The sequence below is a fragment of the Myotis daubentonii genome, chromosome 11 (genome assembly GCF_963259705.1).
Source record: "Myotis daubentonii chromosome 11, mMyoDau2.1, whole genome shotgun sequence".
In the NCBI taxonomy this organism is placed as follows: Eukaryota; Metazoa; Chordata; class Mammalia; order Chiroptera; family Vespertilionidae; genus Myotis; species Myotis daubentonii.
Genome location: NC_081850.1, coordinates 20433275 through 20449236, shown reverse-complemented (window position 1 = coordinate 20449236; position 15962 = coordinate 20433275). Strand labels below are relative to the sequence as shown.

Here is a 15962-nt window from a genome sequence, read left to right as displayed (position 1 = left end):
GGCGGCAGCATCCTGATATGCCAAGGTTGCAGGTTCGATTCCTGATCAGGGGACATACAAGAATCAACCAGTGAATGCATAAATAAGTGGAACAACAAATCAATGTTTCTCTCTCCTTCTCAAAACAAAACAAAAACTGTGGTGTGGTTTTTGAAGAGTGCAATGCTGAAATGAGTTACTGAAATGTGTGTATTGTAAGGCAGCAGTTACATAGCTGATGCCTTCCTTTAAAAAAAAAAAAAGCATGATATCATTCTGAGGTCTATAGGGTGAGCAGAACATCTGGCTAACCAGGGTCACAACCTGGGCTTACTCAGGTGAAGTGGCCAACATTCTCAAGGGGATGGCCTCCTCCCCAAACACCCCTCACCAACGTGGTAAGCCACAGATGTGTAAAGATGACGATGATCACACTGGCAAACCACCCTCTCCAGATACCATAAAGTCAAGTCTGAAAGGGCGTGCTCTCCCCCTGCCCTTCTATGACCCAGGACAGTCACTGTATGGTTGTGTAGGATTAGGAAGCTTGTAGCCATGTAAGGGGATACACCAAGGAACTCGCAGGGGTCTTGAACCTATGACCTGAGCTTCACCAGCATTACTTTCAGCAACTGCACTCATTGGATGGAAGTGTGTTCTGTTCTGAGGCCAGATCGAGATCTGAAAACTCTGATGTTTACCTCTGGCTCCCTTTCTTTTCCATGGGCTGAAACTAGTTCAAAGGCAGCAGTTACGTAGCTGATGGCTGTCCTGCAAGAACATGCCTGTGAGGTTGGCCAGGGACCGTGGCTGTTAGTGTGTTGGGCACATCACAACAGGCTGAAACTGAGGCTGAACGAGAGACTGCATACTAAAAATTAAAGTCACCACCATTTATCGAGTTCCTTACTACAGAGCAGGCACAGTGTGCTAAGTGCTCCATAAACATCTCCCCTTTGCAACACCTTTAAAACAGAGGTGCATGCTAATCCCATCTCACGGGGAAGAAAACCAGGGGTCAGGAAAGCTTCGGGTTCCCCTGCTAGGAGTGGCAGAGCTGGGATTCCAAACCACGCCTTTCTGGCCGCAGTGTCTATTCTGCCTTTAATGCAACAGCAGAAGAAGAGACAAAGTTTTAGAGAAAGAGGCAGCCGAGAATGACATCCACATAGCAACCCATTTGCAAGCCAAGAGGTTTATTTACAGCCATTCACTCAACAGTTTTTGAATGTTTGTTTTGTGCTAAGAATTGCGCCTGCGCAACTTGGAACCACCAAAATATTAAAGGATATCAGGTAGCAGTCCTGGAGACAGAGAGGAGGGCAGCAAAATTCCAGAACGTGCTCCAACAGTGAGAGCCTGCTGAGTGGGCAGCTCCAGCCGCAGGCAGAGTGGCTCCACAGGTGGCCACGAAGAGGTAGCATCTCCAGCAAAGGTGTCAGGTATCCTGTGTGGGAAACCACCCAACCTCAACATGCAGTAGGCTCTGGGAGCAGGGCAGGGACTAGGGACCCGATTTAAGGAGTGGGTCCTCCTTGCATATATCGTAGAAAAACTGACCGTCTATTCTGGCCTATTCATTACTCAAATGATAGGCTAACATGGCACAGCGGTGGGGAAGGGAGGGGTGGCCTGGGGACCACTTCAACCATGAAGGATCTTCAGCAACATTGAAATCCTGTACACCCTGGGTCCTAGGGGCCTGCTCCTACCTGTCACCATAAAGAGCCCAATCAGACACCTTTTACACATGCCTAAGTGACAGAGAAATCTGAGATTGTATTTTTAGTTCAGCATTTCCCAAACTGTGTGCCTTGGAAATGGGTGACCACGTATCCCAGTTTGCCAAAGACAACCCTGGTTTATGTATGTTGTCCTTGAATAGTTAATAGTGTCCCATTTCATTCTTAAAAATGTCCTAGTTTGGACAATAAGTTAAGTGATCACCTAACCAAGAAAACTGTTTCCAGGCATATTAATAGCTATGTAGTCTTCCTCAGAACCTGTAGCGTCCCAACTTACGTTGCAAACCTGAAGAATGAAATCTACTAAAAACACTACTTTGATCAAGGAACTTAAAAGCAAAATATCTGTTATCATCTTGTGTAACTACCATTATGTTATATACAACTTGGAAAATATTGCATTAAATAAAATTAAGCAAGTTTGGTTGTTGTTGTTAGAACATATGGTTTCACAGAGATTGCACACAGGAGCACGTCATGAATTTCCAAGAGGGTCATATACTAGGCAGTTTTTCCAAACTTACTTAAACATAAAATCATCTTTAATGAAATGTCAAGAGAGCAGTGTTCCACAAAACGCTCCCACATTTTTGTTGGACAAACGTGGGCGCTCTAGGTCCTGGGGAGTCAGCAGTGAGTAAGATACAGTGCGTGTCCTCATGGGCTTTCACTCTAGTGAGGCAGACAGGCAATAAACCTGTAAACAGATCAATAAAATGTGGAAAGCGATGATCTATCCCCCAAGCAAATGACAGTCAAAATAAAACCCGCAATTCTGAGGAATATTCATGAAGCAGCAACCCGTCTTCAGACAGGAGTTGGCAATGCTTCATGTCTGTCACAAGCCATCAATGGGCCCCATGTCTCCTGGGCAGTAGATATTCCCTTAACAAATCTCCCCTCCTTGAACTGACTGGACTTCATTGAGCATTCTGGTTAGTATATGTGTGCCTCTGGGGGGGAGTCCGTCTCCCTCTGGCTTTTGTTTGTGGACTGTATTCATAATTTGTGCTTTTAGGAGTTTTTCCTGTTGTATCTAAGGCGTTATTGAAAACAACATCACTTTCAAAGAGATGTTTATAGTTGCCTAGCACCTGGGGAATAAATGAGAACAAATGGAGAGTTATTACATCCTATGCCATACATCCCACCCCTTAGGGCGGGGATGAGGGACAAGGAGGTGCTTTAGAAAAAAAAATACATGTGAGAGCACACACACACACCAACTCCTCCCTTTGGATTGATTCTGTGCAGAACAGAGACTCATATTTAAATGAATAAGCCAAGTTAAAACTTTCCCTCCTGGAACAAAACAAAAGGAAAGCCTCTTTATGTTGCAGGGGCCTTCGATGCCACGGCTGAGCCTGTCCCAAAGCTTCCCTCCACTGCTCAGAAACTAAGCCATCTTGCTGCATTTAGCACTTCTCACCAGACCACCCACCCGGACGCGGATACACAAACCACATGTGTGAGGAATGCTGTGCAGCTAGGAAATCAGTATCAGCATTTCAACCTTATTACTTGCACAGACGGCCTTTTTAGTGAGACTCATTTGTTTTATCTTCTCAATAGCTTTGATTATTTTCTTTTAATGGCCTGGATTTATCCTGTTCTACTCTTTTGAAACTTCAGAACTCTGTGCTGGGGGCTGCATGTGGTGGGAGACATGATTACCAAGGGAAAATGAGCAAATAGCTGCGCCTTTACTCACCACCTATCTCCCCCTCCTGCGGCCACCTATTCTGGGGAGACTGCCGAGGGCCGGGAGTTAGCACACGGTGGCCTCCAGGAGCCTTCCGTTCTGGTGGTAGGAGAGTTTTGTTGTTATTTAACAGCGATTGAGACGGTTGTAATTACTGGGCTGGTTTTTAGTTTGTGCCATGTACTTCCCTTCCTAACCCTCAAGTACCGTATAGGTTACCCTTCTTTCATGAGGGGGAAATTAAGACCAAGAGGCTGACAGCCCAGGGCAAGTTAATGGCCTCTGGAAAAGTCTGGCATGGACTCTAAAGAAGGGGCCACATCAACAGGAAGGTGTGGATACTGTCCCCTGGCAGAGGAAGCAGAGCCCTGAAATACGCTCAGGGTATTCTATCTGGGTGGTGTCCTGGGCAAGGAAACCAATAAAATACGCATAGTTGCCCCACTAATCAGAACAAACAAGACCATTGGTTTTGGACACTCTGTCCCTGAATTACCAAACAGACAGGTGTGGGTGTCAGGACCCAGTTAAGCTTCAGGGCCCACTGCGTATCCAAGTGGGAACACAGTCCCGAGAGGCAGAGGGACCAAGGTATTGGGAGAGACTGTGGCCCACAACATCGCGAGTCGTCCACAGGCCCCAGATGCCCATCTTGACTTTCTCCAGGCTGGAGAAAACGCAGGGCCATTCTTTTAAAATAAACAAAAGAATATCTACACCGAAACAAGGGACGAGATGAGTCCACTTCAAGCCTGGTTGTTAGGAAGCTTAACTGTCAGCCCAGCCCATCTGGGACTGATGCGTCCACACCTAAAGTCAGGTTCTAGCTGATAAGAGACAGGGCAGTCCACTCTTATCTCCTCCACTGCTGTCAGCCTGAAGATAACAGTTTCTCAAATTTGATGTCTCTTTATTATTAAAAAGAGCCTTACATCCAATTCCCTGGTTATCTGCCAAACTCAAAGTATTCTATTCTCTTTGTTGAAGTAGCTTTTCTCCTTCCTGTCTAGTTAAGGCAGCGTTTCTTGCTGCTAAAGTCAACACAGGACCCTTCGTCAGACAGGCTCTGTCCAGCAACAGCAGGCTGTTCAGTTTATGAACAAAACCTTCCAGGTAAACAGGGGAAAAGAAAAAATATCAGGCACAAGGAACCTGATTTATTCCAAGAATGTGTGCCACCACTTTTTGCCCAGCTCTGCAGCACTTACAAAACATACTGGTTTTAGGACACAGAACGAGGTGCTCAGACACGGGGATTCAAGCACTGGCAGTGCCTGACTGGTCTGGTCTCTGCACTCTCTCTTCCAGCATCTTTCTTGAGACAGGGTAGAGGCCCACTTTTCTGTACGCAAAGCAAAACCAAACTTCGGTCAAATGACTCTTCACAAATCACTAAGACTCTACATTCTAAAGAAACTGGAGCCACAATAGATATGAATTTAAGTAAAACACCTATTTCTGCCCATCTGTATGTACATTTGACCATGGGTTTTAGCAATGGGAAATACATCTTATGAATGCCTTGGGGTTCACATAACAGCATCTACACACACATACACAGGGTATCTTTCAACCTTACTACACATACACACTCTATTAAAAAAGATACTGACAGATTTACAAAATGTATTGGCCTTGCACTATTAATCTCAAGAATCCATTTTTACTTAATTTATTTTTGCCCTGCATGGTAGCTCTGGCCACCGTTAGGGATCTGTCAGCATTTCCATCATAACTGTATTTTCAGAATACTGGAATAAAAGTGCCAAAATACATATTTACAGTTTACAGAAAGTGGTGACTTTGTCGTCCTCTTAAACTGACTTCTTCGATGCATCTTGATAAGGAATATTCAGGGATGGCAGTGCCCACACGATAAAAAAGCATCATATAAAACAAGAGGTCAAAAGATGCTGACGTCCAGCCAAGGCTAAACCGCAGGGATTGACATTCATTGCAGCTGTAGACTCTATATCACAGTCAGAGTTTTAGGGCAACAGTCCAAGCAAGTTGATAAAAGTGTGTGTGTGTGCAGTGCAGCGCATGAACACACACAATGCTAAAGGGGGGCAGTAATGAGCATACAGAAAACTACTCCAGAGCGGATCACATCCACAGTGAGAAAAGTGAACACCAGCCACCAACACAAACACTGACCATTTTCAACACTGAACTCCAACTCTGTTACGTAGGCAGAGTTAAAACATTGAAGAATAAAGTCTCTCTTAAACACGTATGTTAACTCGTTAACGTGTATAGGGCTTCGAATGGTATGCAGGTCTGAACTGTCTTTTATGAAGATTAGCTGAGCCTGTCGAAGGTATCTGCGGAAACATTTTTGGTGGAAGAAAACCAGATGGATTGGCTCTTTCCACAAAAAAAAGTGCACAATTATTCAGATTAGAGAGATTTGCTTAGCAATTTTAAAAGGTTTAGGACACGCTCTTGTGATTTTTTTTCTTCCAGTGTCCTGATATTCCGTTTTCATGGTCTTCCCTACTTTGACACAATATGCAGCACATATAGACATACCTAGCTGTCTACATAGAGAGGTGGATTACGGTAAAGAAACAAAGTCACTGCAAACATTGTTGTTGCTGACATGACTGCCATCTGCCATGACAGAAACACCCACTCTCATACATAGTCTGCTGCAACATCAGAGGCAAAAGCTAATTTATTAGGGGAAAAGTCCTGTGCATACATCCCCCCCTCTTCAAATTACTGGGGGAAATTTAAAGTAAGTTTATCATATTCTGCCTGGTTCAAACCACATTCACACTCACCCAATTATTTGAAATATATATATATATATAATGAAATTAAACCCTGCCATTTTTCTTTTGTGCTTAAGAAACTAAAGCCACTGTTACGATACACGTGTGCCAAAAACATTTTTTAATAGGTTTCAAAGGCATGTGTATATAAATGTGGCAGCAGTGAGTGGGTGACTTGAAGAGAAGTATAACTATTTGAAATTAATTGAAAGGGGATTTATTATTTCTGCATTTATAAATTAGATGAGAGCAAGAGTCTAACTTCTAAAAAGTTAACAATGTGACTCTTGTGCTACTGGAATTTCGTAGAAAGCTCATTTTGCTGTCTCCATGAGTTGTGGATGGTGGATAGGTTTTTCTGAATTTTGTTATCAATTATAAACTTAGATCTCGATGATGTTTGCTTTATTACCTAAACTTTACATCTAAATTTTATCACTGTAATAGTGTCTCTTCTTATTAACTTTTTTTGTTTGATCATTTATGTTACCTAGTGTTTTGGTTAGTAACCTAAGGAACAAAAATATATTTACATTGCCAAATCATAGTTTTTGCCACACAATTTCATTACAAAAATAAAAATGGCCCCAACTACCTATGTACATTCCTGGTTAAACTACACAGATATGTTAGTTAAACCACATACATTTCTGGCTTAATTAGAAAATGTGGACTAGCAGTTAGAAACTTTAAAGAGAGTTGTAAATTTTGCAAAGAATTCCATATAAGCATTGCCCTCCCCTTTTCCTGTGAGGTACAAAAACAAAAAACAAACAAACAAACAAACAAAAAACACACAACTAGAACCACGTAATTGGTCAGTCATCTAATGTTTACAACAACTCAGAGGTTCTCCTAAACATTGAGGAGTGGACTAGACAGCAAATGCTTCAAGGACGGCTCACGCCAAACATCAAAAATCATAACATTGTTGGAAACATACACTGTCCCCAGAGAGGATGCCTCAGAGAGGTCACTGCCAAGAAGCATGGCTGTATTACTTATTAAAGGAAAAAATAGCGCCTTTGGATAGAAAGAAACGACATTTAAAAATCCCCTTTTTAAAATGCAGAAATAGCTCCATTATCCATCCACCTGCATTTACATTACTGTCCAAAAGAATGGGTCTGGAAAGACCATTTTCTGTACAGACACCAGTTAATCTCTGGATGAAAGGACAGCATCTGGCATGGGAATAAGCAAGGGACACACTGGTCTGTTAGCACACAGGGACTTTCTTAAGGCTGAGCTAGGGAGCGAACCTTTGGATCCAGAAGTATTTCTTTTCTTTCCAGATTAGTTTCTAGAAAGATGAGCTGTTCTCACTTTGCATTTCTCCATGAATGGAGAGGATGGAATAATGACACCAAAAGTACTTTTTTTTTTTTTCTTTAAAAATAATTTGCTTTCTTTTGCATGCCACAGGACAGATTTCTAGTTTCAAAACAGGGTACATCAAGAACAAAAATATCCCCCCTCCCCAACCATCTTTATTCTCACCAATACAAGAAATCCTTCTGGAAACATAAGCAAGTGACTAAACAGGTATCAAAACACTGAATCTACAAGTTCATACATAATCTGTTATGGCAGAATAACCAAGAATTTCCCCCAAAGGAAGATTTTAATTTTCCAAATACAAAAGAGTCTAAGGGGATCATATGAGAACAAACAAAAATCTCTTATTCCAGGTTTTATGGTAAAGATGAAGAACACACTGGCAGCTGAAGAAAGCCGAAACTCTTACTAATAAATAGATCCAAATTAAGAATTTCTACAACATTTCTTTAGAAAACAGAACCAGAATTCCTCTTTTAAAAATGACGAACCTGTGGAATGCCTTTACTTCCATATCCCTCTAATATTATAACAGTAAAACAGACACACAAATGTTGATATGACAGCTCAACAAGGCTGGATGCGGGACGTTTACATGTACACTTTTGTTTAAAAGTCCTACAGGTTTATTGACTAAGGCTAGACAGCAAGTCATGATCCTATTTGGTGCTTCTTCTACCATGGTCCAAGATCATTGTATGGATACAGCCAAGGACTGGGCCCCAACTTTCAGGAAAAAGACCACAAAGAAGAAAATCAGGGTGGTTATTTGGTCCCCCCCGCCCCAAGTTGATCCTTTGTGTCCTGGAACTGGAAAAACAAAAGGTGGAAAATACAGACCGCCACGAGTTAAAGGAGTTGGAAAAAGTTGCTGGAAAGTGGCACGGTATACGAGTAAGGTCACTGGGCTTGGGGTGGCAAGGGCGCTGCACTGAAAGAGCACCCACGGGACCAAGTACTTGTAATGTCTTGTGGTGTCATTCCCTCAACGACTTTAGGATATCTGTATGCGATAATAAATAGGTCAGTTATGTAATAAGGCAGTGTGTTGAATATGCATTCGTCCTGTGGGATGAACCGCCACAGAGAGAGATACATGATACCATACACATTCTTTAAGTTTTCTTGTGTTGTGTTTGATTTGTTTGTTTTCAAGGCTATCCAGGCAAACTCTTCCCGGGGATGTCCTTGGAGAGAAGAGTGGTCCGCTGAGGCTGGTTTGCTTAACCTCTCCTTTATCAAGAGATGATGACTGGCTTTAAAGAAAAATAAAGCTGAAGGTTGTTTGATTTTTATTTTTTTTCCCCTTTTGGTTGCATCATTCTGAGTGTTTTCTTATAAACAACAACAAAAAAATATCACAACCAAAAAAAAAACCCCAATAGTTTTTGATGCATCCAGTTGTTGTATCCTCAGGATGTTCCAGATGTTTCCAGGTAACTCTGTAGTTTACGGACTGTGGTTTTGTCCAGCGAGCAAAGGTCAAAATCAAATGTTGTGTTTGTGATGTGAAAGTGTCCAGTTTCTTCTATAAGGTTCACAATCTAGAGGAATAAAGAAGAAAAAGTTTGGGCAATAAGAAATGGGTATTAAAAGGCAAAGAGAGAGAGGTGGAGGGGGTCAATATGGAACATTTGACAAATATAGTAAGAAGGTCCTATACTGTTAATGGCACCAAAGTGTCTCTTAGCCAATTTGTAAGCCAAAGGAATATGAACCCTTTGAAATTCTGAGTGAGAGAAGATTACCTGTTCTCATCATTGATATCCTTTAAACTGATTCATGCTTTCAAGTAATCAGCAGACTATTTTACTATAGGGGTGAGAATAGGAGTAGGTTGTAAGGGAAAGATAGAATTTAAAGACGCCTTTAAAAATTAGTAGCTGGTTCAATGGACAGTGATTGTACCTACTAGATGTATGGAAATTCCAGCCTAGAAATAACAAAGCTCCTTTATTTTTTTCAAAAGTATAGAGTGTGGCTCAGTTGGTTGGAGCATTATCCAGAACACCGAAAGGTCTAGGGTTCTATTCTTGGTCAGAGCACATACCCAGGTTGTGGGTTTGATTCTTGGTCTGGAGGCAACTGATAGATGTTTCTCTCTCACATCTCTTTCTCTCTCTCTTCCTCTCTTTCTAAAATCAATAAAAAATAAAATAAAATAAAAACTATGCACACAACATGCACACCTGTATCCACACATATATACAATGAACATTTTTGTTTCTGATTACATTACTGCTGAACTTTTAGAAAATACAAGAACCCACAAAGAAAAACATTGAAGCCATCTACAATTCTGCCCCTTGAAGATCAGGGGTATGGAGTGACTGGAAGGAGGCTTATGAGAGCCTTCTGGAACTGTTTTGTTGGTTGTTTTGGGTGCTGGTTATAAAAGATGCACTCACTTTGTTAAAATTCACATAGCTGTACATTTTATTATATTTCAATAAAAATGAATCAAAGTCTATATTTATTATTTATAGTCATGCTCGTTGATTCCCTTGAGTTTTTGGGGGTGATAGCTATTTACGAGAGAAAGAAAGAATGCCTATGTCTTCCGTTTGGAATAGTTATACCTCATTTCTTATTGCATTGGCTCCAGCTTTCAGAAAGACCTATCGAGCCTCCTCCAATTGCTACACAACTCCAGACCTGGCTGTGATTGCCTTATTCAATCTCTGAAACTATTTTTACAGATATAACTATTGGCTTAACAATAACACAAGTTACTCCCACTGCAAACCCATGACATACATAGCAAACTGACTACCCAATTCCCTTCTTCTTTACTTACAGAAGCTTGATTTTCTGGGAGTGGCGACACACCCAGCTACAATGCCTTCCCCCACCCCCACCCCCACCATTCCCCCCGGCACTTGGCTGATACTGCTATTTAAATTTATTGTTCAGAAATCACTGGGCTTTCAGGAAAATTTTAGTAAAGGGTATGGCCTCTGCCCTCTGCCTGTCTGGAATGAAGATGCAATCCTGGAAGTGTAGTGGCTCTGTTCCCTCAAGAGGATGAATGCAAGATGTGAAGGATGTCAGAGCAGGATGGCAAGGAGCCCATATCTTCAGTGGCATCTTTTAAGCCACCACATTGACCATAAATTACTTACTTCCAGGGCTGTTATTATGGGTTTGAGGTGGAGAGGGAGCCTTACTTGCTTAAACCACTGGACCTAGGGTTCTATTACATGCGTCAAGAGATTATTAAAAGGGGTATTCCCAATTATGGTTAAATTACTATATTCACATAAGAATTTATCAAGCAAAATCTTATTATTAACACTAGATTATCCAAAAAGGACCATCATTTTTAAAATAGTTATAGAACTTTGGATAAGTCACACACATACACATCTGTATACATACATAGACACACACCCAGCTATGTCCACACACACAAACCTTTCAAAGCAATCAAATACCTAGTATATATTTAACATCGATTGATTTAAGAGTACTTTCCCGAGCAAATTATCTGTTATGCTCCATTGTGTAGAAATATTATAGAGCTAGTGAAAATGTGTAAACTTCCATAGAAACAAATTGCCTTTCAATGGATACAATAGAGGCAAAAGACAATTATTCCAGAGTGTGACTCATCTCCCCAACTAGCAGGCCAGTAGGTAAGTGACAAAGCATTAAGAACTGAGAGTCCTGAATTTGGCATATTGAGCTCTGACTCTGCTCACTACTTGAATAGCATTGGGTGGGGCATTATAACCTCTGAGCCTCAGTTTCCTCACCTGTAAAATGAGGACCATGCCAGCTAACCTACCATCATACAGTGTTGTGCAGGGGATCAAAGGAGATATGGTAAGTGAAGCTTCTGTATAAAGTGTAAATTGCTACACAGACCAGAGCAGCATAATTACGAATACCATATAAATATAAACTTATCCTTAATTATCTGGAAGTAACTACATGGCACATGAATCACCAGGCCCAGTGTTTTTTTCCTATTCCTCTCATTGACTGTTAGCCATCCCATTAGCACTAAAACAGATGAGGCAGGGAAAATGCCAGAATTTAAACTCAGAGAAGACATACTTAGATTTTTAAAAAATACTTATAAGAAAACTTTGCAGGGGAAGGGAAGAAAGCAGGGAGAATGGTAAGTGAAGGAAATTAGCTGAATGACGAACTAAAAGGAAGGGGTAAGGAAGTCCCTTGAAAATGACAGGTACCTTAAAAAGCTAATTTTAAGAAACTAGATTTCCCCTGGCTGGTGTGACCCAGTTGGTTGACTATCCTTCCATGCACTCAGAGGTCGCTGGTTTGATTCCAAGTCAGGGCACATGCCTGGGTTGTAGGCTTGATCCCCAGTAGGGGGCTTGCAGGAGGCAGCCAATCGATGTTTTTCTCTCCCTCTCTCTCCAAAATCAATTAAAAAAATTTTTAGAAAAAGAAAATAGTTCTCTGTGACTCAACATAGCTGCTCACTAATCTTATATAATAAAGAGGTAATATGAAATTGACCATCACGCCCTCACACAAGATGGCCGCCACCATGTGGTCACAAGATGGCCAGCAGTGGAGGGCAGTTGTGGGCAATCAGGCCAGCAGGGGAGGGCAGTTGGGGGTGACCAGGCCAACAGGGGAAGGCAGGTGGGGGCGACCAGGCCTGCTGGGGAGGGCAGTTAGGGGCAACCAGGCCGGCAGGGGAGGGTAGTTGGGGGTGATCGGGCTGGCAGGGGAGGGCATTTGGGGGCAATTGGGCCAACAGGAGAGCTGTTAGGTGTCAATCAGGCTGGCAGGGGAGTGGTTAGGGAGCTATCAGGCTGGCAGGCAGCAGCAGTTAGGGGCAAACAGGCAGACAGGCAGGCAAGTGGTTGGGAGCCAGCAGTCCCAGATTGTGAGAGGGATGTCCGAGGGGTCCCAGATTGGAGAGGGTGCAGGCTGGGCAGAGGGACACCCCACCCCTCCCCCAGTGCACGAATTTCATGCACCAGGCCTTTAGTTACTTCATAAATAGAAAACAGAGAAAAATAACCTTTTAGAAAAAGTCACTTGATTTTAAAGCAAATAGACATGTTTGCCCACTAGAAATTCAGCTTAGTAATCTCACAGGTATTGTAATATCTCGTAAGTTTCCAGAGCTTCCATCACCGTCTTTCTACATCCTCCAGAACCAGCACATCCCACCCGCCTGCAGCCATAAACACACAAAGATATAAAGGGGAACTGATCACTCTCACTAAAGGAGCTCACATTTTTATGGGCGCCTATAAGAATACATCAAGGCAGATGCAGAGACGGCCTAAAAGCAGAAGGAGTGGCGGCAGTTGGAGTGTCGGAACTATTTGCCAAAGGGAATGGCATTAATGAACTGAGTTATCAGAGCATGTACCCACGTCCTCAATTAAGTAAAGCCTTCATAAACAAAACATAACTGTGGGCTCCTTTCCTGAAATCCTGATAGTTGAACATCAGAAACATAGCATTCACGCTCGTTACTCCAATGACACAATCCACAAGCCTAACCACACCCTGTTACTCCCCGAAGGGTACCACTCTGCCGGTGTCAGTGCCCTGCATCACACCACAGTAATAAATGTCTCTCCAAGTAATAATAATAAAGAGAGAGCGACCACAGATAAGAAAGCAGGCAAGGGCATAGGGTCCGCGTGGGAAGTGGATGAGTATGTAAACGGCTTAACTCATTCTTCAGATGATAGTTGTTGTGAAAACACTGGTGATGGATTATTTCCTGCCATGTCAGCCTTTAGGGGGTACCACACTGGCTGGTTTTTGTTTTGTTGTTTTTTTAAACAGGGAAGATCCACTTGTTAAATTGATGACTCCTTTCCCCCAACCCTGGTTTTTCATTATAAAAAGGTAGAAGCATTATGTTTAGTCTGATTCTATTTTTTTTAAAAAACCAAGGTTCTTTCTACCCGAAGCAGCCTCTTGAATGAGTGGAAAGTAGTAAACAGACTCGGCTTTAACTGCATCTGCCTCGAGTGGGGTCGGGCTGGGATAAGCTAGTCTTCCTGCAGAATGACGTGGCTATGGGCTGCAGAACGCTGTCTTGCCCTGGGACAATGTGTGCCCTACCTCGGATCACTAAGAGGCAGGCCACCAGCCTCTGATCTACAGGGGATCCTAAAGCACGGCAGGCGATTTCCCAGGAGGGAGAGGAATCCTTTCCAGCAGAACTTCCTCAGCGAGGGCTCTCCGTGTTGTTAGAGGGAACACTCGCTTCCCCCTCATCCCCATACCCCTGAAGTTATTTCTAAAAGTATAAGAGCTGTTATCTAAATTGCTGATCTAAGGAAGCCCTGGTTTTCCTCGGAGCTTTATTCCTCCCACGTAAGACGCAAATCCAGGCTCAGAGCTGAACTGCTGAGGAGTTGAGACGTGCTCAATCTCCGTTTCCAAATAAACGTCGAGCATGTGGTTTGAAGAAGAACCCAATTATTAGTCAGTGTTGTCACTGACATCTCTGGGTTTCACTGTACCCCCTGTACTGGTCTTTTACCTCATGGGAAAGTGGCTTAAGAACAGAGCCCTCTTAATGCAAGGCTTTCTGTTCATTAAACCAGCTGTTGGGCACCAGCACTGCTTGCCCCCAGACTAAGACAATGATATTAATCACCTTCTGTGAGCCAAACAAAAGCAACAGAGTGGAGTCAATGCATTTAGCAGGAAAAGATGCAGGATGCGATCTGGGCACACTAGAAATGGTCTCAGGCGTCCGGTCTGCGTGGCGGACAACACGACGCCTTTGGAACGCATTCCACAGCGTGAGCAGCTCTCAAGGTGGAGAGTAGCTTAGTCCTCCATGCACTCGGTTTTACAATAGGAATTAATTAAGCAGTAAACCGTGACAGGACATGCATCATGGTATCATAATCACAAGCCTCAGCTGCACTACAAGGCAAAAGGCCAAAGACGGCGAGCTTTCAAGCAGCCTGGGAATGCAATTAGGGTGAAATGCTGTGCGCCCCCGAGTGCCTTTATGCCAGGTTAAAAATTCATAGAGATCACTCTCTCTCTCTCCAGAACACTAAAATAATCCACTTCGAGGGAAGTCTCCCGTAAGCCATCTTCCCTCGGAATTCTTTCAAAGGTCAAAATAAAGGACAGTGTGAAATTGGGAAGGCCAATGACACCCCAAGGTAAGACTGTGCCCGATGACCTCGTATCCTCGACGCTTGGCTGGGCTTCCTTCGTAAAGGTGTCCCAACCCTGTCCAACATCTGTCTCACTCTCCCGAGAGACTAATATTGGGGTCTCACTGGCACATTAATAACTTCATTGGATAACTGCTGTGCAGTGGTTCAGAGCTGGCATTTGGGAAGGGATAGGGAAATCAGCTAACAGAGTTACCATCACCATCCAGTCAATTAGCCCCAAATAACTGGTAAATGGCAGGCTGAACAGTTGTTGGGTCTATGGAAGAGAATTGAAGACAAATATTAGCAAAAGTCTCAGGGTAAGCCATTGAACTCCTGCTCCCCTATCCATACTCACTTAAACGGAAATGCAACTTATACCCAATTAAGAATCCTAGGTCTGTAGTCTTTTGTTCAAATCTGAAACTCTAGAAAGGTTAAAAGCTTATCAGACCAATCAGGGAACTTGGCAAGTCTGAGAGTATTTATAGATTTAAGCAAAAACGTACACAGAATATAAATGTTACCATCAGCCATTTGACGTTTAAAGAAAACACCAACACACACAGCTGGGGTAGATTAAGTACTAACTTCAAGTCATTTGAAAGTGGTAAGAAAAAAAAATTAAACAGTGAAATAATCTAAAAACCCACCCTGGAATTCAGAACACAACTTTCTCTTTGGGTGTTAAAGAAAAAATATTTTATCAAATAGCCACTGTTCATGCAAGGGACACATGTAACCGTATGGAAACTGAAAAACACCCTTTTTATCTTCTCAACACATCAAATTGTACTCATAGAAGTTTCCTCACTCTACAAGTATTCCACAGTTGAGTTCATAATAATAGAATGTATGTTGTACAAGATAAGAGAAATGAGGGAAATATTTATTTTCCTTAGAACAGCATTGGCAAAAGGTTACTAAATTGAATCACAAATGTTTACAACACTTGACTCAAGTTCTTATCACTGTTTTCCCATGAAACCAGAAGCCTGGCCCCACAGGTTTCTGTATCCCTACTATCACTTCCCTCAGCCCACAGCACAGCACCAGCCCCTCTACACGTGCCCAGTCCTCACTGCCCACAGCACCAGGGAGGGGAGGTCATCACTGCTCCAAAGCAGACATGCAGGAGGCCTCAGAAGTGAGCAGCCTCTCAAAATACAGTTGACCCTTGAACAGTGCAGGGGCCAGAGGTACCCCCCTCCCCCGCACAGTTGAATATCCACATATAATATGTGACTCTCCAAAAGCTTAACCAGTCCCTTAGTATCTTGCAGGAATTTGGATC

General features: G+C 42.7%; 1 protein-coding gene across 3 annotated transcripts in view; it reads right to left on the bottom strand.

The window, feature by feature from the left end:
* Positions 1-1148: 1148 nt before the first annotated feature.
* The window catches only part of MLLT3 (MLLT3 super elongation complex subunit), a 270775-nt gene continuing 255961 nt past the window's right edge, over positions 1149-15962 (bottom strand). For all 3 annotated transcript variants that reach the window (XM_059656550.1, XM_059656548.1, XM_059656549.1), the window contains exon 11: positions 1149-9085. In XM_059656550.1, coding sequence (XP_059512533.1) covers positions 8954-9085 — 132 coding nt within the window. In that variant the 3' untranslated portion in view covers positions 1149-8953. The remainder of the gene's footprint in view (positions 9086-15962) is intronic.